This window comes from Dendropsophus ebraccatus, chromosome 11 (genome assembly GCF_027789765.1).
Source record: "Dendropsophus ebraccatus isolate aDenEbr1 chromosome 11, aDenEbr1.pat, whole genome shotgun sequence".
NCBI classification, from domain to species: Eukaryota; Metazoa; Chordata; class Amphibia; order Anura; family Hylidae; genus Dendropsophus; species Dendropsophus ebraccatus.
Genome location: NC_091464.1, coordinates 83,920,712 through 83,946,655, shown reverse-complemented (window position 1 = coordinate 83,946,655; position 25,944 = coordinate 83,920,712). Strand labels below are relative to the sequence as shown.

Genomic DNA, 25,944 nt, shown 5'->3' with positions numbered 1-25,944 from the left:
CATACAGTTGTTACTGCAGCCCCTATATCAGGGGTAGGCAGGGGCGTTGCTAGGGTCCTAAAACATCCGGGGCCCGGGCCCTCCGAGTTTCTCTCCCCCATGCTTTTCTCCCATTTCTCTCCCCCATGCTTTTCTCCCATTTCTCTCCCCCATGCTTTTCTCCCATTTCTCTCCCCCATGCTTTTCTCCCCTGTTTATCTCCCCCATTTTTATCTCCCCTATTTCTCTCCCCCATTTTTCTCTCTACCATGCTTTCTCCCCTCTTTCTCTCCCCCATGCTTTTCTCCCATGTTTCTCTCCCCCATGTTTCTCTCCCCCATGTTTCTCTCCTCTGTTACTTTCTCCCCTGTTTCTCTCCCCCATGCTTTCTCCCTTGTTTCTCTCCCCCATGCTTTTCTCCCCCGTTTCTCTCCTCCATGCTTTTCTCCTCTCTTTCTCTCCCCCATGCTTTCTCCCCTGTTTCTCTCCCCCATGCTTATCTCCCCTGTTTCTCTCCCCCATGCTTTCTCCCCTGTTTCTCTCCCCCATGCTTTCTCCCCTGTTTCTCTCCTCCATGCTTATCTTACCTGTTTCTCTCCCCCATGCTTTCTCCCCTGTTTCTCCCCCCCATGCTTTTCTCCCCTGTTTCTCTCCCCCATGCTTTCTCCCCTGTTTCTCTCCCCCATGCTTTCTCCCCTCTTTCTCTCCCCCATGCTTTTCTCCCCTTTTTCTCTCCCCCATGCTTTTCTCCCCTCTTTCTCTCCCCCATGCTTTTCTCCCCTCTTTCTCTCCCCCATGCTTTTCTCCCCTCTTTCTCTCCCCCATGTCTCTCTCCCCCCTTGCTTCTTTCCCCCCTGTGCTTCTCGCCCGTTTCTCTCCCCCCGTGCCTGCTCACCTCCTCCTAGATCGCGGCTGCTGCTGTCCGCCTCACCTACCGTAGCGGCCGGAGGTGCTCCTACAACTCAATCAGCTCAGAGCGGGAGCTTGGGGCCGCTGCGGTGGGCCGTGGCGCACGCGTTAATTGGATGCGTGCACCACAGCCCACCGCAGCAGCCCCACACTCCCGGTTTCCGCTGATTGGATGGAGGAGCGTGTCCGGGCGCTGCGGGCGGCCAGTAGGTAAGGAGGACAGCAGCAGCTGCAATCTGCGAGCCAGATGCGGCTATCAAAAGCCGCATCTGGCTCGCAAGAGCGGGGCAGAAGAGATCCGGGGCAGCAGGCATTTTATTCGGGGCATGAGCCCCGAATAAAACTGCCTAGCGACGCCACTGGGGGTAGGGAACCTTGGCCAACCAGCTGTTGCAAAACTACAACTCCCATCATGCCTGGACAGCCAAAGCTAAAGGTTCCTTACCCCTGCCCTATATTGTAGGTTTAGTGGACTGTTCTACTGTCTTCTCTGTAACAGAGAATATCTATTACGGCCGGTTGCGGCTTTCTTTATACTGTGTGAAGAATTAGTGTTGCCTTTGGCAATGATTTATAATTTACAGTATATTTATTTTTGTACTTTTTGACATTAATGGATTGTATTTTGTGCTGTTCTTGTATGTATTTTTTTATATATATAATCATCTGTTTCCTTTTTTTAAAGACTACGTTAAAATTCTATTGTCTCCATTGTGTTTATATCAAATATCTTCTGTGCTATTTTGATTACAGTTGCAAAAATGAGCATAACTTGGGCAGTATTTAAGTGCCAAGCGACCGGACTGGAGCTTGCTCAAATTGTGCTCATCTCTAATTAGGATGATTTGTGTGATAATATGTATCGCCACAAGCAGCGCCACACCAGTCCTCAGGTTGTGTGTAGTATTACAACTCTGCTCCACTCTTTTCAGGGGAGCTGAGCTTCAATACCACACTTACTGAGGACAAGAAAGGCCATGTTTCTATATGAAAGCAACTATGGTGTTTGTGTGTCTTTTTTTTTTTTTTTTTTTTTTTAAATCCTGTATAATCCCATTAAAAGGGATCCTGTCTGTATAAAAAGGCACTCTACTCGGTTTGCATCCTGTTATAGAGCAGAAGGAGCTGAACAGGTTGCTACATAATTTTGTGGGAATAGATTCTGTATAACTTGTCATTTATTGATTGAAATCTCTTTTCGTGCTTAGGACCGCCCACTGGACACCTATCATTGAGTAATGCTGTTCTCTGGACTCCTAGAATGAGCAGGGAGGTCAGTCAATATTTTACAGGTTATGCTGAATTTTTCTCTACAAATCTGTCCATTTGTCTCAATCTGCTCAGCTTCTTCTGCTCTATAACATTTAAAGGAGCACTAGAGGAAAACACAATGCTCTAATACGGGGGCAGTAAGTTTTTTTTTTTTTTTTAAATAGTCATAAAGACACATGGTATCTTTTTTAGAGATGAGCGAATTTACATTACAAACAAAGCAAATCGCTTTGTTTGCTCAGCAGTCGGCTTATACGCCAGCTGCCTTTGATCTCCATACTGGATCCAGTCCTGGGAAACTGGGAGAAGTATTCCAGGGACTAGATCCAGCTTTTCCAGTCACCTAAGGTGGATGCAAGGAGATCAAAGGCAGACAGTTTATAAGCTGTGTTGAGCAAACCAAGCAATTTGCTTTGTTAGTAATGTAAATTCAATAGAGATGAGCGAACCGGGTTCGGGTCAATCCAAACCTGAACGTTCGGTATTTGATTAGCTGGGGCTGCTGAACTTAGATAAAGCTCTAAGGTTGTCTGGCAAACATGGATACAGCCAATGACTATATCCATGTTTTCCGTATAGCCTTAGGGCTTTATCCAACTTCAGCAGCCACCGCTAATCAAATGCCGAAAGTTTGAACGAGTTCGGATTGACTCGAGCATGCTCCAGGTACGCTCATCTCTAAACATCACTCATCTCTAGTACCATTCATACATCTGTGTTTCTATATCATACATTCAATATCAATATAATACAATTTCGTTTAACGTTGTGATCTTTAGTTCAGAAGCTTTCCCATGCTCTTAGCCTCCATTCACACATTCTATAGTGTCAACGGAGCCTTAAAGTGCAAATGCTGATGGCTGTGAAACCTTACTCTCCCCTTCCATCCCTATCCCTATTTTGTCGGTCAGCCAGAAGGGGGGGAACAACGAGGTGTTACAGCTTGCAGCAGATTGGGAGCTTTGCACTGAAGCATAAATATAATTTTTCTCTGTTATGGAGTCACAGCTGTATGAAAGGTATCATGTGTCTCCTGGATCTAAGGGTCCTATTCCACGGGCCGAGCAACGATGTAAACGAGCGCCGATCTGCTAGATATATCGGATATACAGTAGAGGTGATGCTTTTAAAATGGTACAAGATGGTCTTTTATATTTTCCCCAGTAAAGCTGAAGTGCACTACAGTGTCTTCCTCCCCCCAGAAATCTGTAATGTGCACAGTGTAATACAATTCAGCTACTTTACATCACGGTTCTATCCACAAACTCATTTTTATTTTTAACCTTTTCCAAGTAACCTAAAAGAAAAAAAAGCCAAACCACAAATGCTAAAATAAAGAACCTAAAGCTGGCGTGTGCTGTTAACGTGGCAGACTGCATGCTCTCCGGGGCTGCTGAAAATACCAGTTACACAGTCAGACTCAAAAATGGGATTGGTAATTCAAGACCCCTTAGAGAAAAAAAGAAATTTAAGTATCCTCCAGCGTTATAGGTCATCATGGACTTCTTTGTGCTTCTTCTATGTCTGAGAGGTCCACAATGATAATCCTTATCACAGTAAGGCACCAGTTTCCTCAGCTCCTGCTTACTTCTTGATTTTATAATTTAAGGCAGTAATAAGGGAAGACACAATGTGATTTCTCCATATTATAACAGATCTTCCTCAATTGTAACCACAGTATTGTACTTGCCACATTAACCTTCTTTATGCCATGGTGGTAGAGAGGATTCAACGGGTTGTTTTGAATATTGTTGCAGATATGACACAGTCCCGGGGGCTCTATTCATTTTCTATGGAGCTGCTGTAAAGAGCCGAGTGCTGTACACATTCTGGCAATATTTCTGCTGTGTAGACAGAATGTAAATTGCACCTGTTGTGTCGGACTTCATGAGACCTACAGACTTATAACATATCACATCCCTTCTGGTAGTTCAGATCCCAGCTTTCAAAGCTGTATGCTCTACCAGGCACAGGATGCTAAATATATCTTTATGTAAAGGACCAGGAGAGCAGTAATATAGTAGGTGAGTCCCTACAATGATCATATGCAGAGTTGTACACCTCCCCTGTCTCTAGTGTGTCCTATGAGATGCAGCTGCACACTGGGTCTGCTGACAGTGAGACAGGACAAGGAGACAGCCTGAAGATGCATCACATAGGAATACACCATAGTGTGGATAAGAGGGGGACAGAATGTATTGCTTGCATTCAGATAGGACAGAACTCCAGAAATTCTTTTTAATAATAAATCAGCAGAGGACATAGGAGTGTTAGTTGTTTAATTTGATACAAATGTACATTATGCATAATTTTTTTTTACATACACACCCACCACCGAGCTCTTACAGACAACAGGATAAGCAGTTTATGGCATTTGCAGCAACTGAAAAGTCACATGAGAAACTTAAAGGCAGGCAGGTAGGTAATTTCAGTCAGAATTAGGACAAACAGCAAAAAGAATGAAAAAGAATATTTGCCATGTTGCTTGTAGACAGCACTTGAGAGGTTAATTTGTATGAATTGTAGCATTGCCCATAGTCACTCTATTGCTACTGTAGGTGCAGACTGGAGCAGCATCACGTTTGCTCCAGGAGGTTATATACAGGCACAGGTTTGCAATGTTCGGTACATTAGTGGTCTGCAAACTGTGGCTCTCCAGCAGCCCTGACAGCTTCAGGACTCGACTACAGCGTCCAATGTCTCAATGGGAGCAGGTACAATTCCCTCCAGAACAACCACAGGCCATTAAAGAAAATCAGTGCAAAGACGACTGGGAAGACGAGATGCTTGTGACATTTACTGCACAAATAGTAAATTATCCCATTTACAGTCACACAGTAGTAACTCCCTACTTGGCTACGGAAAGTGGCATTGTGCTACTTTTTTTTGGAGCAGTTTTAGCCAACCTATAGAATTTATTTTTCAGCACTAAATGCAAGTCATGGAGAATATATGGGATTTAATTAGAAAAAAAAAATCCACTCCTCTCTATCATCTGCAATTCTTTCCCATTACCTTGAATGGGAGCAAGATGTAATACCAGACACAACCACTAAACTAGAATGGCGCTGTCTCCAGACAAAGGCATACCCCTGAATTGGCAAAGGGTGCTAAAACAAATACAATAGGTTGTCAAAGCCTGCTTTAAAAATGAACGTAAAGTGGTTTTTCTACAAAATACATGAGCAGTTTTCTGCATTAATCCCTCCCTTCTAAATACCAAAAAGAGATGTTTATAATATATTATATATATGCATGTATATATATACAGATTCCAGTGTACGTTTAGTGTTGGCCTCACTGAGGGACCCATTCACAGCAAAGCAGGAAGATGAGAACACTTGGTTAAGGTTTCTCTCCCCCCCCCCCTAACCTGGCACATTGAACGTCTGCAAGCAGGAGGCAGGTTACCGTGGTCTATGTACAAAGTGCTACTACTATAAGGTGTGAGTGCCCCATGATGAGATGCATTTTCAGCTTCTTTATTTGAGCTTTACAGTCAAGTGCCCTTGTTGTGCTCCTAGCAGATTAAGGCGCAGTCCCATCGGGAAGTTTGCTTCCAACAGTTCTATATAGTGAAGGGCTTGTGCCAGAGTTTCTCTATAGCGATTAGAATTGTGTGCGCACCAATGGTGGCATCAGTGATCTAGGAAGCTGCATGCTCAGCATTCTTCTTCCTGGATTCACGCTGATGTTATACCCAAACAGTAAAAGGAACCAGCAGAATATTAAGATGCCATAATCTACCTTGGTATTTTCTGTGGTTATTCTGGAATCTGCTCTTCAAGCAGTCCAGAGATGGCCGCCTGACTAATAAAATGCTCTACTGTAACCAGAAGACCATGCACACAAATGCTGGATGGAAGCAGATTCTTCCCTGACTCCTTGGTCACTTATACCATCGGCTGTGAACCCTCACTGCTCAAAGACTTTGCAGATCCAAGCCGCATACCCTGCTGATTCTAGTTTGCATTCTGTATCAGAGTACAGTAACAATATTAAAACCTGGTAGAGATAAAGGATAACAGAATTCATGCAATTTGTGGCTCACACAATGACCAATAAATTGCAGATTTGCAACACGATTGCTTTGGGGCACAAGTCACTCTTTACTGCCCGTGGTCCCCAACATCATTGTGCTTACACATTGTGATTACACCCAATGGATTCTGTATGTAAACATTAAGCAGCTAGAAAGAGACTTTTTTGGCCAAGTTCAGATATTACAGGCAGAGCTTACGATATGAGGAGTACTGACCCCTGACCACAGGACAAGGCCCTAACAACCGCCAGCTTCTTCTTCTGGATATACACCTGTGTAGAGTAAGGGTAATGCAGAAGTCACAATGAATGTATGGCAGGGCATCTACATGGCATCTCTCTTTGTAAGGGACTGCACGTTAAATATTTGCAGGGCCAGGAGTGTGGAAGCTTCAGTCTCATCCAAGGCTGTGATGAGTACCCCCCTCCCACCGTCTCTCATGGTCTTGGTAGCTCTGTATGCCCTTAGTAAGGCCAATGTCCTTATGGGATAACAGAGGTCACTGTTTCTTCTCCCGGGTGGTGATGGTGACCAGCTGTTTGGCTGCTTTGGCAATGTCATAGGCGCATTGAATGACTTGCTGGGTGAGGAGCTGGTAGTCTACAGTCGCCCCTGGTTCTGGGGGAACCGTTTTGCGACACTCACTTTGAAGTCGGTAAGCGCTGGCATTGAGCAGCTTCAAGGAGGAACGTACAGTCTCCAGCGCTGGTTTCTGTAATGATAAAAAGATAATGTCAGAAATCAAATATTACAAATACCCTATTGCATCCCCCAACTTGTGAGTCTCCAAAACTACAGTTCCTATCATGCCTGGAAAGCAAAAGGCTATAGGGGCACAATGGAAGTTGTAGTTATGCAAAAATTATTTTAAAGGGGTACTCTGGCCAAAATCTTTTTCTTTTGGAAGTGGTGTATTCTTTCCAGTACTCTCTGCTGCCACCTCTGTCCATGTCAGGAACTGTCCAGAGCAGGAGAGGTTTTCTATGGAAATTTGCTACTGCTCTGGACAGTTCCTGACATGCACAGAAGTGGCAGCAGAGAGCACTGTGTCAGACTGGAGAGAATACACTACTTCCTCTAAAACATACAGCAGCTGATAAGTACTGGAAGAGTTGAGATTTTTAAATAGAAAATTACAAATCTATATAACTTTCTGAAGTTGATTTTTAAGAAAAAGATTTTTGCCAGAGTACCCCTTTAATGCTTCACAAAGAATTTGGATTATTACAAAATGTTCTCTGGAAAATGCTTGAGAAACCTATAGAATACTATAACCTGATAAATTTACCTTGGGAAAGAGTGACGCCATCTCTGTTACTGCGGAGTGGATCTTCTCGGAGCAGGGTACAAAGCTGGAGAAGAAGAAAGTAATGTGAAGACTGAATGGAAGAACTGTTACTCAGCGATTATAGACAACCAAACAATGACACTGTTCAGAATTTAAAGGGGTATTCCCACTGGATAGGAAAAATCATCTGATTGGTGGGGGCCTGAGCATGGAGTTCCCCCACTGATCCTGAGAACAGGGGTAAAATTGCCCCTAGAATCAGTGATGCCCATCGCCTGTCATAGTCAGCATGCCATTCATTCTCGATGGAGGTGATGGATGTTTTCAAGTGCTGATAGTGGAAATATTCACATCCCCATAGAAAATGAATGGCTGCATGGTGTGAAATATTAATTGTAGGGAAAAAAAATTGTCAGGGTCCTACGGATAGTTTGGACCAATCAGTCCGCTCCCTACAACTCCTCCCAGGATGCCGGGGAAAAGTTGGATCCAATCCTGAGGTGGAGCTGCAGGGAGCGGAGCAGCTCTGGAAGGCCGGCGGGTTGATGAGCGGAGCGCAGATCAAACAAAGTGATTCGCTCATCTCTAGTCTCCACTCTAGGGAAAATAACACGGGTGGAGCCTGTGAACTCTACCATACATCTATGACAATGAGAAGATCTTTCTTACTGCATTTCTCTGCCTCAGCCGGGCAGGTACACATATAAGCCCCCTCACCTGTCATGCTTGAACTCTTGTGCAGCTCTCAGCAGCTCCTGAATGTTCTTGGTCACTTGTTCCGTCCTGAGGATCACGTCTTCTGTGCTGGGCAAGGTCCCGTCTAACTCCACCTCTACATCTTCCGTGTCAGCATGGAAGTCTTCATCCCGGGATAACTCTAGGTACCTTCTTCCTTCCATCCTAAATACAATAAAATAAAATCCAATACAACTAAACCAAAGCACCGAAAAGTGTCATTTTGCAACAAGCATAGCCAATTTGTGTCTATTTCTTCATATATATCAACAGATGTAGAGCAGAATAAAGGTGAACATGTATGACTTCCTCCCCCCGCACTCCTATCACATACTGACCCATATGGCCCTATTCCACGGGCCGTCTAGAGGAGCAGACGAGCGCTGAGAGCGCTCGTTTGCTCCTTGCTCCCCGCTCGCTGCTGCCGCCGCTATTCACGGTGGCTGCAGCGAACGGGTGAGTGCGGGAGGGGCGGCGGGGAGCTGCCCGGGTGATCGCTGATCGTCCGGGCAGCCCATAGGATGCAGCAGCGTCTGCTGCCGATGCTCCTATTCAACGGAGCGACGCCAGCAGATCGTTGCAGTATCAGTCGCTTGTTTTTCAACATGTTGAAAAACAAGCGACTGCAACAATCAGTCGATATGAAGAATGTCGGCTGATCGTTGCACTCTATTCCACGGGACGATTATCGTCCGTAGTGGCTGACATCGGCCAGATAGGGCGGCCTTAAGGTGTGAATGTCGGATAAGAAAATTAGATTGTGAGCCCCATAGAGGACAGAGACTGGTGTGTGCTATACGATTATTTGTACAGTGCCACAGACTATATTAGCACTATATAAGGGACTGGAAATAAATGTACTTTCTAATCATAAAATAGCGTCATTTTTAAATATGGTCTGTGGTCTTCTGGCAATGGCAGATGTCTCAGTATCCATGTAGTGTGGATAGGTACCAAGGGTGATTCTGTTACTTACCCAGTGCTTGTGTCTGTACTCTGCGTATTGTCATAGTCGCTGTCTGCACCGCTGCCATGTCGGTCCGCCCTAACAGACTGGAGACAAGAACCAACATTTAGTCTCAGTACCACGTAACCTGGGTATCCCTGCAATACCCCCCATAATCTATCTCCTGATGTGTTATGTACATTAGATACATCCGCTACAAATATTATATTACCTGTACAATAATAACAAAAAATAAAAAAATTTGTAAAATAAATATTCCCATGGTATACAGGGACGGCAGATCACCAGGATATGATGACGCGGTCCAACCTCAGCGATACCCTCATTCTGGGAATGAATGGGGTGCAGTGCAGGTACTATCACTATCTCTCCTCGGTAAAGCAGTGCCCATTGACAATGCACTTTCACTTTTTTTCACATTTTGTTATGTCGTGGTCTTGTGCCAAAATAAAAAAAAATAAAAAATTAAGTTTTCTACATTAATCTGCATTTTATCAGGTTTTTATTAAGAATATGCCTGTACTTTGCTGTTTTCCCTAAACCCTGACTGACTAGTCTCTGGATCCAACCACTAAAAAACACCCCCCCCCCTGCATGATGCCGCCCCCACCATGCTTTACTATAGGGATGGTATTGGGGTAGGTGATGAGCAGCACCTGGGTTCCTCCAGACTTGACGCTTAGAATTGAGGCCAAAAAGTTCAATCTGTTGTCTTACAGTCTAAGACTCCGTTCACACATACAGAGTTCACAGCGGATTGCACGTTGCGAGTTTCGCAGCTAAATCCGCTGAGATACCCGGTACAGCTATGGCCTATGGCGGATTTTCATTCCCCTCTAAGAATGTAGCCACTGCCTACTTAACCCTTCAGCTGCTGGGCTTTAAACAAGTGAATACATTACCTGCCAGTGCTCCGCCTGCTTCTCCGGCTCCTGAGTCACTGACATCCTGATCAGCCAATCAGTGCGCTGTCCTGGCATAACCACTGATTGGCTGAGCAGGAGGGCAACGACTCAGGAGCTGGAGAACCAGGTGGAGCAGCTGTTTCCACCTCATGCCTTGGTTTTCACTCTGATATACATTGTCTAACTTTATTACGGGATACTGAGTGCCGAATGAAATAGGGTTTGATTTTTAGCCCACAAGGCCACAGCATACAGTACCAAAATGTGAAAAAAGTGAAAGGGTTACTAAAAAGTGCCATAAAACTATAGGGACAGGTTAGGACCCGGCAGATAGACTGGAATGGGATTATATACACAGGAATAAGGGACTAAACGTGTTCATACACAGGGGTACCCTGGTGCTGGTGCGCCACTTCTTCCCAAGGCACCAATATAAGGTGTACCCAGTGGCTGGATGTTATACTGGTTAATATTGTGGACAGAATATAACAAGGGGAGTCACACACAGCCGAGATAAACAAGGCGATGGAAAAACAACCATTACATAGACAAACATAGACTAGGGACAGGTCACACCCAGGTTTATCATACCACCCGTTATTACAGATCACTATTAAAGAAGTTTTCCCATGACAGAAATTGATGCCGTATTGCTAGGACATGTCATCACTTACTGAGTGGTGGGGGTCTAAATGCTGGGACCCCAATAATTTTTACAATTACTGCTAGCAAAGTGATGTGGCTCCTTCACAGAGACAGGAGAAGCCATAATGCCGCAACATTCAGACTTGGGAATACTCCTTTAATAACAGTGAGGAGGTATCACTGGTTGTTTTATTAAAGGGGATCTGTCAGCACCCGGACCGGGCGCGAGGTGCTGACAGTGCAGTATAGTTGTGTGTCCCCCTGTGTTCACGGTTCCTGTCTTAAAAGCCTCCATGCAGTAGATTTTTTACACTCTTTACAAACGTAATCTAACCAAGAGTCAAAGAAGAGTTGTGGCCTGGCGTTTGTGCCGCACTTCAGCACTCCTCACCACTACCTCCTCCCATTTTCCCCCATTAGCTTGCCTCCTGCTCCCGCTATTGTTATCATGTGGCGTAGGGCAGAAGAGCGCCACACGTGTGATGAGAGCCTTAAGCCAATGCCTACAGTTGGAACATGCAACACGTGTATGCAGCTCTTCTGCGCTACGTCGCAGGCGCAAATTGAGTTACCAGGGAATTGTCGCACAAGAGCAAACTGGAAAGTCACTGTGCGCGGCCCTTGCCAGCAAGAGCGCATGCGAGCAGCAACGTGACGACAACGGGTAGCAGGAGGGAGGCTAATGGGTAAATAGGAGGAAGTAGTGGTGAGGCGTGCTGAGGTGCGGCACAAACATCAAGCCGCTACTCCTCTTTGACTCCTCTTGGTTAGTATGTGTTTGTTGAGAGTGTAAAAAATCTACTGCAGGGAGCCTTTGTAGACAGGGACCATGCGCACAAGGGGACACACACCTATACTGCACCTATATCAGCATCTCGGGTCCGATCCGGGTGCTGACAGATTCCTTTTAACATTTATAAAAGGATTTCCCCAAAATTAGTCATTAAATGTCAATACAAAGGAGGGGGTACATCACCATGTTCCGGGTATTGTCCGGGGGTCCAGAGAACAGAGGGGAGGAGAGAGGGGGGAAGGGCACAGAAGAGGCAGAGATGCCTTTCCGGATCTAGAACAGGAAGGGGAACGTCAGGCAGCATGCACACAAACCAGAACTATATACAACTACAGAAACTACATGCCACAACAACATCTGATCCTAGTACACTAACAGAGAACATGGACACCACCACCAATGTACAGCGGAAGCAGAATTATATGCACAGGACAAACATAGGGTGGCTGTAGGAAACAAACCCATGCTCATGTATTACATGGACTCCACCTTCCAGGAATATGGTAACTTTAATGGTCACTTTACATGATTAAAAGAATATTTAAGAAGGTTCTGACACCAATTATAGACTTTAGAGGGTCACTACCATTATGCATGTCCACAGAAGCCAGGGGGATGGGATTGCCAAGGCCCAGTGAGTTCTGTGCACGAGCATTATAAGTTATAATAAGACTTATGCACAGAACTTGTCGGGCACGGGACAGTAATCACCCAATGTGAACTGCATCTCTTCACGCCAAACTGTGGATAGCACCATGCAATATCGGTAGTTACCCCTTAATGTAGGGGGGGCAGAACATAGACACTAGCAGCCAGCTGGACCACTTCAGGAGCGGACATAGGAAAAGTCAGGAAGACCCAACAAATTTTAGGTAACTGGTTCCTGAGATATTGCAGGACTTTTCTGAGGTCACATATTCCTCTAGTTCTTAAAGGGGTATGCCACTGAAACATAACTTTTGCTCATGGTAAAACTAACAATTCATTCCATACTTGTTATTATCTATTCAGTCTCCTTCCCCCAATTCTGAGCTGCTGCTTTTTTCTAAAGACACAAAAATCTGAATGTGAGCTTCTCTCTTCGTCTCCCCCCTCCCTTCTGAGACGGCTGATGTAAATGAGTCCCTGGCAGGCTTTGTCTGCAACATTGTAGCTTTTTAGTAATGCTAAAAATTGCAAAAAAGAGCCTGTGAAGCCTCATTTAAGAGTCTCAAAAACAGGACTAGTCAGATTTCAGAATTTCACTGTATTGAGCGCTTTAACTAGCAGCCATTTTCTTTGGCTGGTCGCCCTGAGATCAGCGATCCATTTTCTGTATGGTTCTTTGTAATGCAGGGAGGGTTAATCTGAGGTCAAGTTGCTGATTAACTCACTGTGATTATTCCCCCCAGCATTACAAACAGACTACAATGTTGCAGATAAAGCCTGCCAGGGACTTGTTTATATCAGCCATCTCAGAAGGTAGAATGAGGAGGGGGAGACGGAGAGAAAAGCTCACACACAGATTTTTGTACCTTCATCAGAAAGCAGAAGCTCAGAACTGGGAAAGGAGACTGAATAGATAATAAGTATGGAAGGAATTGTTAGTCTCACCATGGGCGGCAACATATCAAATGTTATGTTTGGGTGCAATACCCCTTTAATGTTCATTTATGTTTGTATAAGTCTATATTCTGTTGCATATATGTATTGAATATTTAAGTTAATATCCAGGTACTCTCTTTTTTAGTTCTTATAGCACATAAAGAGGTAAATTCTAGTATATCCAACATAAAAACCTAAAGGGGTATTCCAGAGAATAACTTCTATGAAGAATAATGCAGGTACTGTCTGTGTGTGTGTATTCTTTATATAACCCACTCCCTGGAATACCCATGCTTCACTGTTACACATGATAAATGGATATTCTGACAACAGCACTCCATGCTATATCCATAGGACAGGCTTTGATGTCAGCTGTTTGACTCTAATAGACTACAATAGGGGAATGTATCAAAGTCAGAGATGACAATAATTTTGAGCAGGTTGCTCCTACAGTCAATATTGGGCGCTTAGCAATATCTTTAAACTTTGTGTCTCTGTGTGTCTTACACATTGGTTGTAAAGGGGTATTCCACTTAAACATAACTTTATATGATATGTTGCTGCCCTTGGTGAGATTAACAATTTCTTTCATACTTTCTGCTGAAGACACAAAAATCTGTCTCCCTCCCCCCCCTCCTCCTTCTGAGACGGCTGATGTAAACAAGTCCCTAGCTGGCTTTATCTGCAACTTTGTAGCTTCTTTGTAATGCTGGGAGTGTTATTCTGAGGCCACGCTGCTAATGAACTCACTCTGATTATCCATCCCAACATAACAAAGTTGCAGATTAAGCCAGCCAGGGACTTGTTTACATCAGCCTTCTCAGAAGGGGAAGACAGAGAGAAAAGCTCACACACAGATTTTTGTGTCTTCAGCAAAAAGAAGCAGCTTAGACCTGGGGGAAGGAGACTGAATAGATAATAACAAGTATGGAAGGAAGTGTTAGTCTCATCATAGGCAGCAACATATCAAAAGTTATATTTGAGTGGAACGATATGACACGATTAAGCTGTCCTGAGTGGGGTTTTGGCCACCATCCATGTCGGGAACGAGTTTCTCAGTATATAGAGCTGTGCACCACAGCCATGATGTGAATTTAGCCATACTTGCATATTTATACATTGAAAACCATTGTCCATCCATCTCTCTAATGGGAGTTTGCCCAACTGGCAGCTTGGATATAAGGTCACCATAGCTAGAGCTGTAAAGCTTAATAGTAGAACAATTGTAGGTGACTGAGCTATAAGGACTTACCCCAGAATGGAAGGGCTGCAGCCGACTGTCATCTGTAGACTGTGCAAATGCTTTAAGGGCCGATCCTGGTTCATACATGGAAAACGCTTGCCGATCTCGTCTGTGGGCTGAAGATAACTGGTGTTCAGTCCTCTCGGGGTTGGCTGGTGGAGGCGGAGAAGGGCCAGTCTGGTGGCGGATCTGCGAGTTCTCAGACTGTAATTTATGAATCTACAAGAAATTGCATCATTCAGATAGGTATGATCCGGAAACATGGAATACTCACCAACATGTGAGTTTAGATGTGGTTTATGCTGATTTAAAGGGGTTGTTCACTTAAGACCAACCATTTCAGTTTCCTTATTCTAGAATTGTTTTTATTCTGGATTCCAGCCAGAATCCATGCGTCTCATAGATGCCCGTTGATCTCAAAAGTTTCTATGCTACACGTCTAATATGAACTCTTAGGATCCGGTTACAGTGGCAATTACAGTATATTCTTAGATTCAATTCATTATAGTATATATAGTATATAGATTAAATTCATTATAGTATATATTGTCTGTATACCGGGGTATCTATCATATAGGAAGCTCCTCATCCTACAATATTCAGTGCAGATGCAGTAACTCAGCCTGACAAACACAATAGGCAAATAAGGTCATCCTTAGTTGGCAGCGACCAAACATGCCTTAAAAGGGGTACTCCAGCGAAAATCTTTTTCTTTCAACTGGTGTCAGAAAGTTATAGAGATTTATAATTTACTTCTATTAAAAAATATCAAGTCTTCCCATACTTACCAGTTGCTGTATGTCCTGCAGGAAATGTTTTATTTTCAGTCTGACACAGTGCTCTCTGCTGACATCTCTGGCTGAGACAGGAACTGTCCAGAGATGGAGAAGCTTTCTATCGGAATCCCCATAGAAAATCTCTCCTGCTAGGACCTGTAGTCTGGACCGTAGGACATAAACCTTAAATGCGGTCTGTGCACGGAGCAGATTGATAGACAGAGACCACTAATGGGTCTTTCTGCCAGTCAATCATCCCTGCACCAGATTGCTGCCCCTATCCTAGCCCTCTTTTTCCCCTTTGGAAAGTTACTGCTGCAGCTGTTACTGGTATGCTCCACAAGCTGCCCAGTAGATCTATACTGCACTGCAGGGAACCATATTAGCATAATGGTCCCGATCGGTTCCCTTTAAGGCATCTATAAAAATGGCAAAAAGCAACTCCATATATCTCTCCATACACAAAGTTCGTCTTGGTTAAATGGTTTATTTCCCTAAGAAGTAAAGGACTGGGCAGTAGAAAACCCACACGACTGATCCTTCTTTCCCCCAACAGAGTCGGGAGGCCCCCCATACACATTGGTCATTCAGTCCCAGCAAAATCAGCTATTCTTTTTCTAAGGACTGCTAGAGGCAATGGTCTGGGGGTCATAGTTGGACACGCTGAGATCACACTTAAGGCCCCTCCTTAAGCGTGATCTCAGCGTGTCAGTCTATGACCCCCACACCATTGCCTCTAGCAGTCCTTAGTTTTCCTATGCACAGAAACTGCACAGAGAGGCAGTCCAGCCATAGTGCCCTGTGTACTCACCTCTCTCTGAAGTCGCCGCAGCTCCTCGCTCAGGTTGTTATTTACTTTCATCAACTGTTGAACTTTGGCATCGGATGTTGCAAGAGCCTTCTTCACTTCCAAGTACTCCTGCAAAGTAATGGGACCATCTGACAGATCGGAGGAGTCCATGCTCTGCACCGAGTGTAGAAATGTAGTATATAACAATTACTCATTGCTTCAGCAATACCTTATGTATGATACAAGCATCAGTACCGCACCAATCTCCTTCCTCTAAAGTGTTCCTCCCTGTCATTAGATCAGACAAAAAGACACAGTCGCTTGGCGGACCTTACAGGCACACCATCGCACCGCACAGACACAGCCGCATAGTGGACCGTACAGACACAGCCACACCTGCATACTGGACCATACAGTCATTGAGACAATACACAATAGATGGTACGGCTGCCACAACAAGTGCATTTTATGCATGGGTCACATATATTTTTATAGGACCCGCACACCACACGTACCGGGCCCATAAGGTTGCCCTGGAAGCATGCATGCAGTGTATCAGGTATATACCATGAGCCACTAATACAAGAAAAAAAAAAGAATTCCTGGGGCAGGTTTACTAAAACTCTAATGGTAACTTGGACCATTGAACCCCTGCCCATCCAAAACATATCATTTTATTCTGATATCAGGATGGTTCTATCCTTTTAGGATATTACTTTGTAATTTTTTTCCCCATACCTGACTAACTTTTGCCCAGTACTGTACATATGGGGTTCTAGGCACCAGTACGGCATTGGGCTGTTATGTTACTACTACTACTACTACTACTCTCCAACCACATGTGAAGAATTCAGCACACTGACTGGTAAGTCTAAGACCCTAGTGTTCATGTGACCAGGCCTTCAGCATTCCTGTCATGGTTGGGGGCTAGACCAAATATTCACTGATGGGAGTTTGAGCCCTTCCCACACGTCTGGGTTGCTGATACAAAGCGCCTGTTTTGCTGGGACCATTCCAGACAGGATATGTGACTATGCAAGCAACGAAGAACGCCAAAACAATGCAAGCAGAGATCCCACAGGAGCCCGTATAATGTGTCCCCCTACAGCTGTATACATCCGCCATCTCTCCTGAGCCTCTCACCCTGGCTCGATTGTTCCTAGAATTTCTGAGCAGCTCTTGGTCCGTGTCTTCATCAGAAGCTACACTGTCATAGTCGTGCTGGTCATCACAGTCATTGGCATTGTTCCTTAGCGTGTAGTCAAGGTTGTCTGTAAAAGATGAATAAAAATAAATAAATAAATAAACTAAACTATTCCAGTTCCCCAATTTTAGGGTCAGTTCACACTAAGGATTCAGCCTGAAAATACAGTGCACAGCCAATCAGAATTTTTTTGCCACTGATTCAGTGTGGAATGCTTGCAGATATTCCACGTGGAATTGTAAAAAAAAAAAAAAAATCAAATGACAGCCATTGGTCTGTGTTTCCTCCTACATTTCTGTACAGATAGTTCTCTTGGATTCCGTGCGGAATCCACAAGAACCCTTTCCACATGGAACATTGCCCTTGCTGATTCTGCGCTGATTCCTCTGGCCCTTACCTATTTATGATAAATAAAAAGTATGTATTTCTGTGTGTGTGTATATATGTATGTATGTATGTATGTATGTATGTATTGCTGCAGCACAGGACAGGCAGGTTGGTCTGGGCTGCAGTTATACAACCTGCTCAGATAAAAGTCTGGAGGGTTTTGGACAATAAGTGAAGACCTGTCCGGTGACCACCCTGTCCTTGATCAGTGAAGATCGGCGCTTGTTTGTTGTGCCTTTACACGGCTCGAGAAATTGAGAGCCCGGGCTGCACGAATGATCACTGTATCATTTGTGTAGCTCTGGAAACTGACAGCCAGATGTGTATATTTGTTGTTTGTACTGTCAGTTTCCATATCACAAGTAGTCCATACTTACCATGCTGCTTGTGATCCAGAATCTGGCTTATCCAGTCCTCCGGCCACTGGCTGTATCTTCAGGCCCCACCTCCTACGACTGTCAATCATTCTGTAGGAGGCGGGGCCTGAAGATACAGCTGCAGCCAGAAAAGTGGAGAAGGCAGATACCGGATCACAAGCAGCGTGCTTGGTAAGTATGTACTGCTTGTGATATGGAAACTGACAGCACATATATACATATATTCATGCTGTCAGTTTCCCTGTCTCCTGTCTATCGGCCCGTGTAAAAGAACCTTTAGTGTAGATCACATGACCCAACTACACATGGCTTGAAATGTATGGATGCAGCTCCTTTAAATCAGTATATTTACGAAAAACAAGAGATTATCTAATGGCAGAAATTACCTGTTGGAATAATAGAGGTTTTGCCCTGTTGTCTTCTCTTGGCTTCACTCAGAATATCAATGATCAAAGTGGCAAATTCACGGGCATTGAAACGTGCCAGTTTCTGGCGCCCCTAAGGAGGCAAGGACAATTTTATAGAAGAGTTATAATACAGACAATGAATTATAATACAGAAAAGGGGGATTCTAAAAAACAGAAATAGATGGAAGGTTGGAAGGTAGACACTGATGTACCTGATTCCTTGTAGCGGAATATTCGGGGTTAACTGGCAGGAAGGGAACAGCGCTGCGCTCTGTGACCAATGTGCTGTGATTCTGAGTTGTCAGCCAAACTGATGGATAGAAGAACAGGACAGGGAATGATGGCGGAGCAAAACACGTTTTCTCACAGGCTGATACATCCATGCAGATGGAGCAACGTCCTATATCACCCCACTGGATGAGAACACTTTATGGCATATAACCGGCAATCCTTTCCAGCTCTGTAAATCTGCTTCATCTCTAAGTTATACTGTAAGGTACTGGATGACACAATGAATAAAGAACTAACAAGAAGATTACACGCCAAACCGTAAATATAAGGAATGATGCTCAGTCCTGGTCTGATGTCCTAAAATGAATGGGGTCAACTCAGATGAGCGGCCACGCTTGGAGAGTCCCTAACAAAGAGCAGCTCTGGCACTGGGGGACCCAGACCATCATGTGTGCTGGGTAAGATACATTCATATTCTGCTATCTCTGTGTGGGTCGGATTTCCCACAGATTAACTACTTGTGAAACATCTATGGACCGTGGGTAAATTATATAGGTAAAGTAATGTATGTACAGTCCAGGTGGAAACAGATAACGATGGTCTGCATAGCGGGGTCTACAGCACTGTACTCTGACCCAGGAAGTCTCCCTCACCTTCCAAATCATAGCAGATCCACTTCAGGCTGGGGCTTACATCAGGGGACAGGACTGTGGAGGTAATCTCTCCATAGCTGTAACCCCTCTCTCCCTGGACAGAGAGCGCTGCATGTATGTACCCACATCTGCCCTGCTCATTCCTTCATGCTCCCTGCAGTCTCTGTCAGCCCTTGTGTTTCCCATCCTCTCCATTCCTGCCATAATGTGCCTGCACTTACACTCAGCTATACACACTGCTGCTATAATGTGCCTGCACTTAGACTCAGCTGCTATAATGTGCCTGCACTTACACTCAGCTATACATACTGTTGCTATAATGTGCCTGCACTCACACTCTGCTGTATAGAAAAGTTTCTGTCACTGTCCTCATGCACAGCTCTGTGATTCTCACTTCCTGATTGGTCCATGCTGAACACACACCCCTTCCCTATTGCAGTCATGTGACCACACAGACCTCTGACAGCAGCCCTGCTTCTCTATTCTAGCCTGTTGTACTACACTACTGTATTATGGGGATCTGCGGCTCCATCCTGTATCTACAAACTGCTGCTGTTTTTTCATTCTTATGCACTTACTATATATTATATAACACATTCTGATTGGCTATACTGCACAGTTACATAATATGACATATCCAGCTGTTTCTAAATGTTTGTTTTACATGTTATTCAAAATACAAAATCATTATATTTGGGGTGTGGAACCAATTGTCTGCATTTCTATGATTTCTTATGGGAAATTTGCTTTGGTTTAAGAGTGATTTGGATTACAAGGACGGTCCTGGAACGAATTATGCTCGTAATCCATGGCACCACCCTACTGGTATTATTTTTCACTAGAGGTGTCAGGAGAGCCAGGCGTTCCTACTTAACAGGGACAACTGTTGGGTACATTACACTGCATCTATAGGAAATACACAGTACAGCCATATCACACATGTAAATTCCACTTCCCATGATGCTTTCATGCTGATATATGAGCAGAGTATTTTGCACACTGAATAGTATAATGGCAGAATGGTGGCTGGACTACTAGTACAATGCATAATAAATGCGGAGCCCTGATTAATGGCTGGCATAGGGACAGTACTCTAGGTGGGCGAGATGGAGAGGAAACTCCTGAAACTTGTCCAAGAGCAACAAATGGGTCTTATAGTAAAAGAAAAGCCTAGCACCTGTGCGTGCAGCACCCGGCTCTGCGGAGTCAGCAGCGGTGGCGGCTTGTTTCTCTGGGCACCCGCTCTGTAATTACAGAGCTCCCATTAACCTCACTTTTGTTTTCCCAGCTGCGTTGGACGGAGAGAAAACAAAAGCATATTCATATATTCTCCTCACTCCGCTATGCCCTGCCATCCCAGGAAACCTAACTCTCCGACACCAGGCAGGCCAGGGTGGATGACTGGGTGTGTGCATGCATGCTGCGGCTTGTACGAGGCCGCCCCATGGTCAGCGCTTGTAGACTGCTAAGCTGTCATCCCTATAAATGAATCACTGACAGATCTACACACGGTATAGTACAGGCTTCTTCTATTCTGCCTTGGTCTGGTGAGAGCTCCTAGGGATGATGGACTTCTTTTCTCCATTTTGGTCTAATAATGCAACACGTCTGACTGTTATATTATTCTATGGGGTTGTTACACTGTGTATTACAACTGTTACAAAACCTTATTAAAGGGGTTGTTCACTATTTGTTTTTTTTTTGCCAGAGACAGAGATATGTAATTTACTTCTATTAAAAAATCTCAAGTCTTCCAGTACTTATCAGCTGCTGTATGTCCTGCAGGAAGTGGTGTATTTTTTTCAGTCTAACACAATGCTCTCCTCTGCCACCTCTGTCCATGTCAGGAACTGTCCAGAGCAGCAGAAAATTCTCATAGAAAACCTCTCCTGCTCTGGACAGAGGTGGCAGCGGAGAGCATTGTGTTAAATTGAAAAAACTACACCACTTCCTGCAGGACATACAGCAGCTGATAAGTACTGTAAGACTGGAGATTTTGTTTAATAGAAGTAAATTACAAATCTCTGGCACCAGATGATTTGAATTTTTTTTTTTTTTTTTGTGGGGGAGGGGGGGGGGGGGGGGAGTAGAGATGAGTGGAGCTTAAGCAGGCTCAGAACTGCCCGAATCTGAGTGTGCTGCGTTTTGTGTTAAAAAAAAAAAAAAAAAAAAGTTCTGCTTTTTCACTAGAATCAGCTCTTGTCAGCTCTACTTTTTGTAACCTTATAATCCCTTTAAATGCACATTTAGTAAGGTTAGTGTTGACTAAGGTCATCCTAGTTTAGGAACCCCTAGCCCCAGCAGGCAGCTGCAGAAGGTCACAGGGACAGGAAAGTAGACGGTGCTGGTAACCACTGGTCATTGTGAGATTTCCTGGCTACTAGTCAGTACAATCAAAAGAAAGACACGGCTCAACTCCATGGACTAGGCTCTACACCCTTCCTCTGTGACAAATATAGTTGACATTTCATGCGGTGTTCCCTGATGCGGTGTCACAGAACTATAATAGGACAGGTGTCTGGGGCAACTTCCACCCACACAAGGTCTAGGGTCCAGGGCTAATGACAACATTAAAGGGGTACTCCGGCAAAAATGGTTTTCTTTCAAATCAAATGGTTTCAGAAAGTTATATAGATTTGTAATTGACTTAGATTTATTAAAATCACAATTCTTATCAGCTGCTGTATGCTCTGCAGGAAGTGGTGTATTCGCTCCAGTCTGACACAGTCTCCAGTCTGGCAGCAGAGAACACTGTGTCAGATTGGAAAGAATACACCACTTCCTGCAGGATATACAGCAGCTGATTAAGTAAATTACAAATCTATATACCTTTGACACCAGGTGTTATAGAAGGAATTGTTTTCTCTGGAGTACCCCTGTAATGACAAGTATGGACAATAAATGAGGTTGTGAAAAACAGAAGCTGGCCCCATTCTAAGTTTTACTATGGAACCCCATATTACTTTGCACATCAACCCTTCTCTCCTGTACCATCACTATACTATCATGTCTGCACCTGTCATCACATACTATGCTATGGAGCCACAACATGCATGCTAAACCTTTTTAGAGGAGCTTCACTTGTACCAGATCCACAGCGGATTTCACGCTGCAGATCCTGGTAGTGTGAAGTTGAATGGGTACTGTGACATCACTGTGTGTATTCTCCCTGTACTGTGACATCACTGTGTGTTATCCCTGTACTGTGACATCACTGTGTGTATTATCCCTGTACTGTGACACCACTGTGTGTATTATCCCTGTACTGTGACATCACTGTGTGTATTCTCCCTGTACTGTGACATCACTGTGTGTTATCCCTGTACTGTGACATCACTGTGTGTATTATCCCTGTACTGTGACATCACTGTGTGTATTATCCCTGTACTGTGACATCACTGTGTGTATTATCCCTGTACTGTGACATCACTGTGTGTATTATCCCTGTACTGTGACATCATTGTGTGTATTATCCCTGTACTGTGACATCACTGTGTGTTATCCCTGTACTGTGACATCACTGTGTGTATTCTCCCTGTACTGTGACATCACTGTGTGTATTCTCCCTGTACTGTGACATCACTGTGTGTATTCTCCCTGTACTGTGACATCACTGTGTGTATTCTCCCTGTACTGTGACATCACTGTGTGTTATCCCTGTACTGTGACATCACTGTGTGTATTATCCCTGTACTGTGACATCACTGTGTGTATTATCCCTGTACTGTGACATCACTGTGTGTATTATCCCTGTACTGTGACATCACTGTGTGTATTATCCCTGTACTGTGACATCACTGTGTGTTCTCCCTGTACTGTGACATCACTGTGTGTTATCCCTGTACTGTGACATCACTGTGTGTATTATCCCTGTACTGTGACATCACTGTTTGTATTATCCCCCCTGTACTGTGACACCACTGTGTGTATTCTCCCTGTATTATCCCTGTACTGTGACACCACTGTGTATTCTCCCTGTACTGTGACATCACTGTGTGTATTCTCCCTGTACTGTGACATCACTGTGTGTGTTATCCCTGTACTGTGACATCACTGTGTGTATTCTCCCTGTACTGTGACATCACTGTGTGTTTTCTCCCTGTACTGTGACATCACTGTGTATTATCCCTGTACTGTGACATCACTGTGTATTATCCCTGTACTGTGACATCACTGTGTGTATTATCCCCCCCCTGTACTTTGACATCACTGTGTGTATTATCCCCCCCTGTACTGTGACATCACTGTGTATTATCCCTGTACTGTGACATCACTGTGTGTATTATCCCTGTACTGTGACATCACTGTGTGTATTATCCCTGTACTGTGACATCACTGTGTGTATTATCCCTGTACTGTGACATCACTGTGTGTATTATCCCTGTACTGTGACATCACTGTGTGTGTTATCCCTGTACTGTGACATCACTGTGTGTATTATCCCTGTACTGTGACATCACTGTGTGTATTATCCCTGTACTGTGACATCACTGTGTGTATTATCCCTGTACTGTGACATCACTGTGTGTATTATCCCTGTACTGTGACATCACTGTGTGTTATCCCTGTACTGTGACATCACTGTGTGTATTCTCCCTGTACTGTGACATCACTGTGTGTATTCTCCCTGTACTGTGACATCACTGTGTGTATTCTCCCTGTACTGTGACATCACTGTGTGTTATCCCTGTACTGTGACATCACTGTGTGTATTATCCCTGTACTGTGACATCACTGTGTGTATTATCCCTGTACTGTGACATCACTGTGTGTATTATCCCTGTACTGTGACATCACTGTGTGTATTATCCCTGTACTGTGACATCACTGTGTATTATCCCTGTACTGTGACATCACTGGGTGTATTATCCCTGTACTGTGACATCACTGTGTATTATCCCTGTACTGTGACATCACTGTGTGTGTTATCCCTGTACTGTGACATCACTGTGTGTGTTATCCCTGTACTGTGACATCACTGTGTGTGTTATCCCTGTACTGTGACATCACTGTGTGTATTATCCCTGTACTGTGACATCACTGTGTGTATTATCCCTGTACTGTGACATCACTGTGTGTATTATCCCTGTACTGTGACATCACTGTGTGTATTATCCCTGTACTGTGACATCACTGTGTGTATTATCCCTGTACTGTGACATCACTGTGTGTGTTATCCCTGTACTGTGACATCACTGTGTGTGTTATCCCTGTACTGTGACATCACTGTGTGTGTTATCCCTGTACTGTGACATCACTGTGTGTTATCCCTGTACTGTGACATCACTGTGTGTATTATCCCTGTACTGTGACATCACTGTGTGTGTTATCCCTGTACTGTGACATCACTGTGTGTATTATCCTTGTGAATAAGAGAAGGGAAACAAAAAATAAATAAAGTTTTAAGCGTCTTAAAGTTGTTGTTATAGGTGGCCATAGTGGACCAGGGCCCCATGGTAACTTGTCCCACCCCTGGAGATAACAGCTAACTACAAGATCACCTTAATAAGAGACATTGTTCTAAATGGAAAATCCCTTTAAGTTAAGCAAGCAACTCTGTAACATGATTGCATAAGCATCTTGACAACCAATATACAATTACATGAAAAAGATCCCACACTACAATGATTAGATGATCGGTCTACTCTGCTCCGTGTATCTGACGCTCCTATTACTCCTCCTGGGGGTCTCTCATCAACTTTCATTACTTCTTTTTTTCACAGCCAGAACAGCATTGTATAATAATAACCCGGCAGACCTATCAATAATCAATCACATCCATCATATTCATTACGGCTCTGGTAATAGCGCACGCCATGATGCAAACGTCCACAGACCCAGACACAATGTTCCTGCCAGTAATGCTCAGGGGCCATAGTTACTGGTGTCACTGTACATTGTGACATCCCTCTAAATCACAGGTGTCAAACTGCGACCCTCCAGCTGTTACAAAACTACAATTCCCATCATGCCCGGACAGCCAAAGCTTCGCTTTGGCTGTCCGGGCATGATGGGAATTGTAGTTTTGTAACAGCTGGAGGGCCGCAGTTTGACACCCCTGCTTCTAAAGAAGTACCACAAAGTACTGTGCACAGTGATACCTGCTGCCACTATTTCTGTATAGTAAAAATAACTACATTTCCTTTCCAGGAGTCATTAAGCTGGCATTTCTGCAATGTTTTATGTTTTTGTTTTTTTTTTTGGTATAGTAAACCCTTCCTAGGCAACGCAGACCGCAAGAAGAAACCTTCCATCTGCTGCAGCACATTGCACAACATCTGCAGAAGGTAAACAGCGCGTTCCGTATCCAGCTCCCAGTGCTATATATATATGATCTATCTTCCCTGCAAACATAAGGAATCCAACTAAAACAACGTCCCTTCAACGAAACCCATACATGTATCTACCACTTCTATCATCAGGTCCATGCACTTCTGCAACATTGTATCATGCACAGGAGAAACTAAAGTTTCTAGAAAGTTTTAAAACTTTAGAGAAGTAGAAAAAGTCATGATGGAGATGGAAAAAGTTACCAACTTTGACTAGAAGCCTGAGCCCAGTTCCTATGGCTACTTACAGAGAACATTAGACTGTATCCAGCACCATGACAGGTAAGAGAGTCTTCACAGGTCACAGATCCATAGAGGTATTCCCCAAATCCAGCTGGCCTGGGGATGGGGCGGCAGAGAGATCAGCTGCTGGATGGAGAGGCAGCCTGACGTGTGGTCCACTGCTTCTTCTGCACTGCGGGCGAGCG

The 25,944-nt window shown here is 44.2% G+C and overlaps 2 protein-coding genes across 4 annotated transcripts in view; one reads left to right on the top strand and one right to left on the bottom strand.

Moving 5' to 3' along the window:
- The window catches only part of TP53I13 (tumor protein p53 inducible protein 13), a 32,359-nt gene extending 22,696 nt beyond the window's left edge, over positions 1–9,663 (top strand). Inside the window, exons 10-11 of the mRNA XM_069945868.1 lie at positions 2,097–2,161; positions 9,464–9,663. Coding sequence (XP_069801969.1) covers positions 2,097–2,161; positions 9,464–9,487 — 89 coding nt within the window. The 3' untranslated portion in view covers positions 9,488–9,663. The remainder of the gene's footprint in view (positions 1–2,096; positions 2,162–9,463) is intronic.
- Positions 4,423–25,944, bottom strand: part of GIT1 (GIT ArfGAP 1) — a 98,435-nt gene continuing 76,913 nt past the window's right edge. Inside the window, exons 11-20 of one of the 3 annotated variants that reach the window (XM_069945865.1) lie at positions 18,516–18,613; positions 18,283–18,394; positions 17,072–17,199; positions 15,950–16,102; positions 14,372–14,581; positions 11,719–11,808; positions 9,202–9,278; positions 8,208–8,390; positions 7,491–7,554; positions 4,423–6,914 (exon numbers count right to left, since the gene is read on the bottom strand). In XM_069945865.1, the coding sequence (XP_069801966.1) occupies positions 6,702–6,914; positions 7,491–7,554; positions 8,208–8,390; positions 9,202–9,278; positions 11,719–11,808; positions 14,372–14,581; positions 15,950–16,102; positions 17,072–17,199; positions 18,283–18,394; positions 18,516–18,613 (1,328 nt within the window). In that variant the 3' untranslated portion in view covers positions 4,423–6,701. The remainder of the gene's footprint in view (positions 6,915–7,490; positions 7,555–8,207; positions 8,391–9,201; positions 9,279–11,718; positions 11,809–14,371; positions 14,582–15,949; positions 16,103–17,071; positions 17,200–18,282; positions 18,395–18,515; positions 18,614–25,944) is intronic. The other 2 variants (XM_069945866.1, XM_069945867.1) reach the window with 2 other exon arrangements.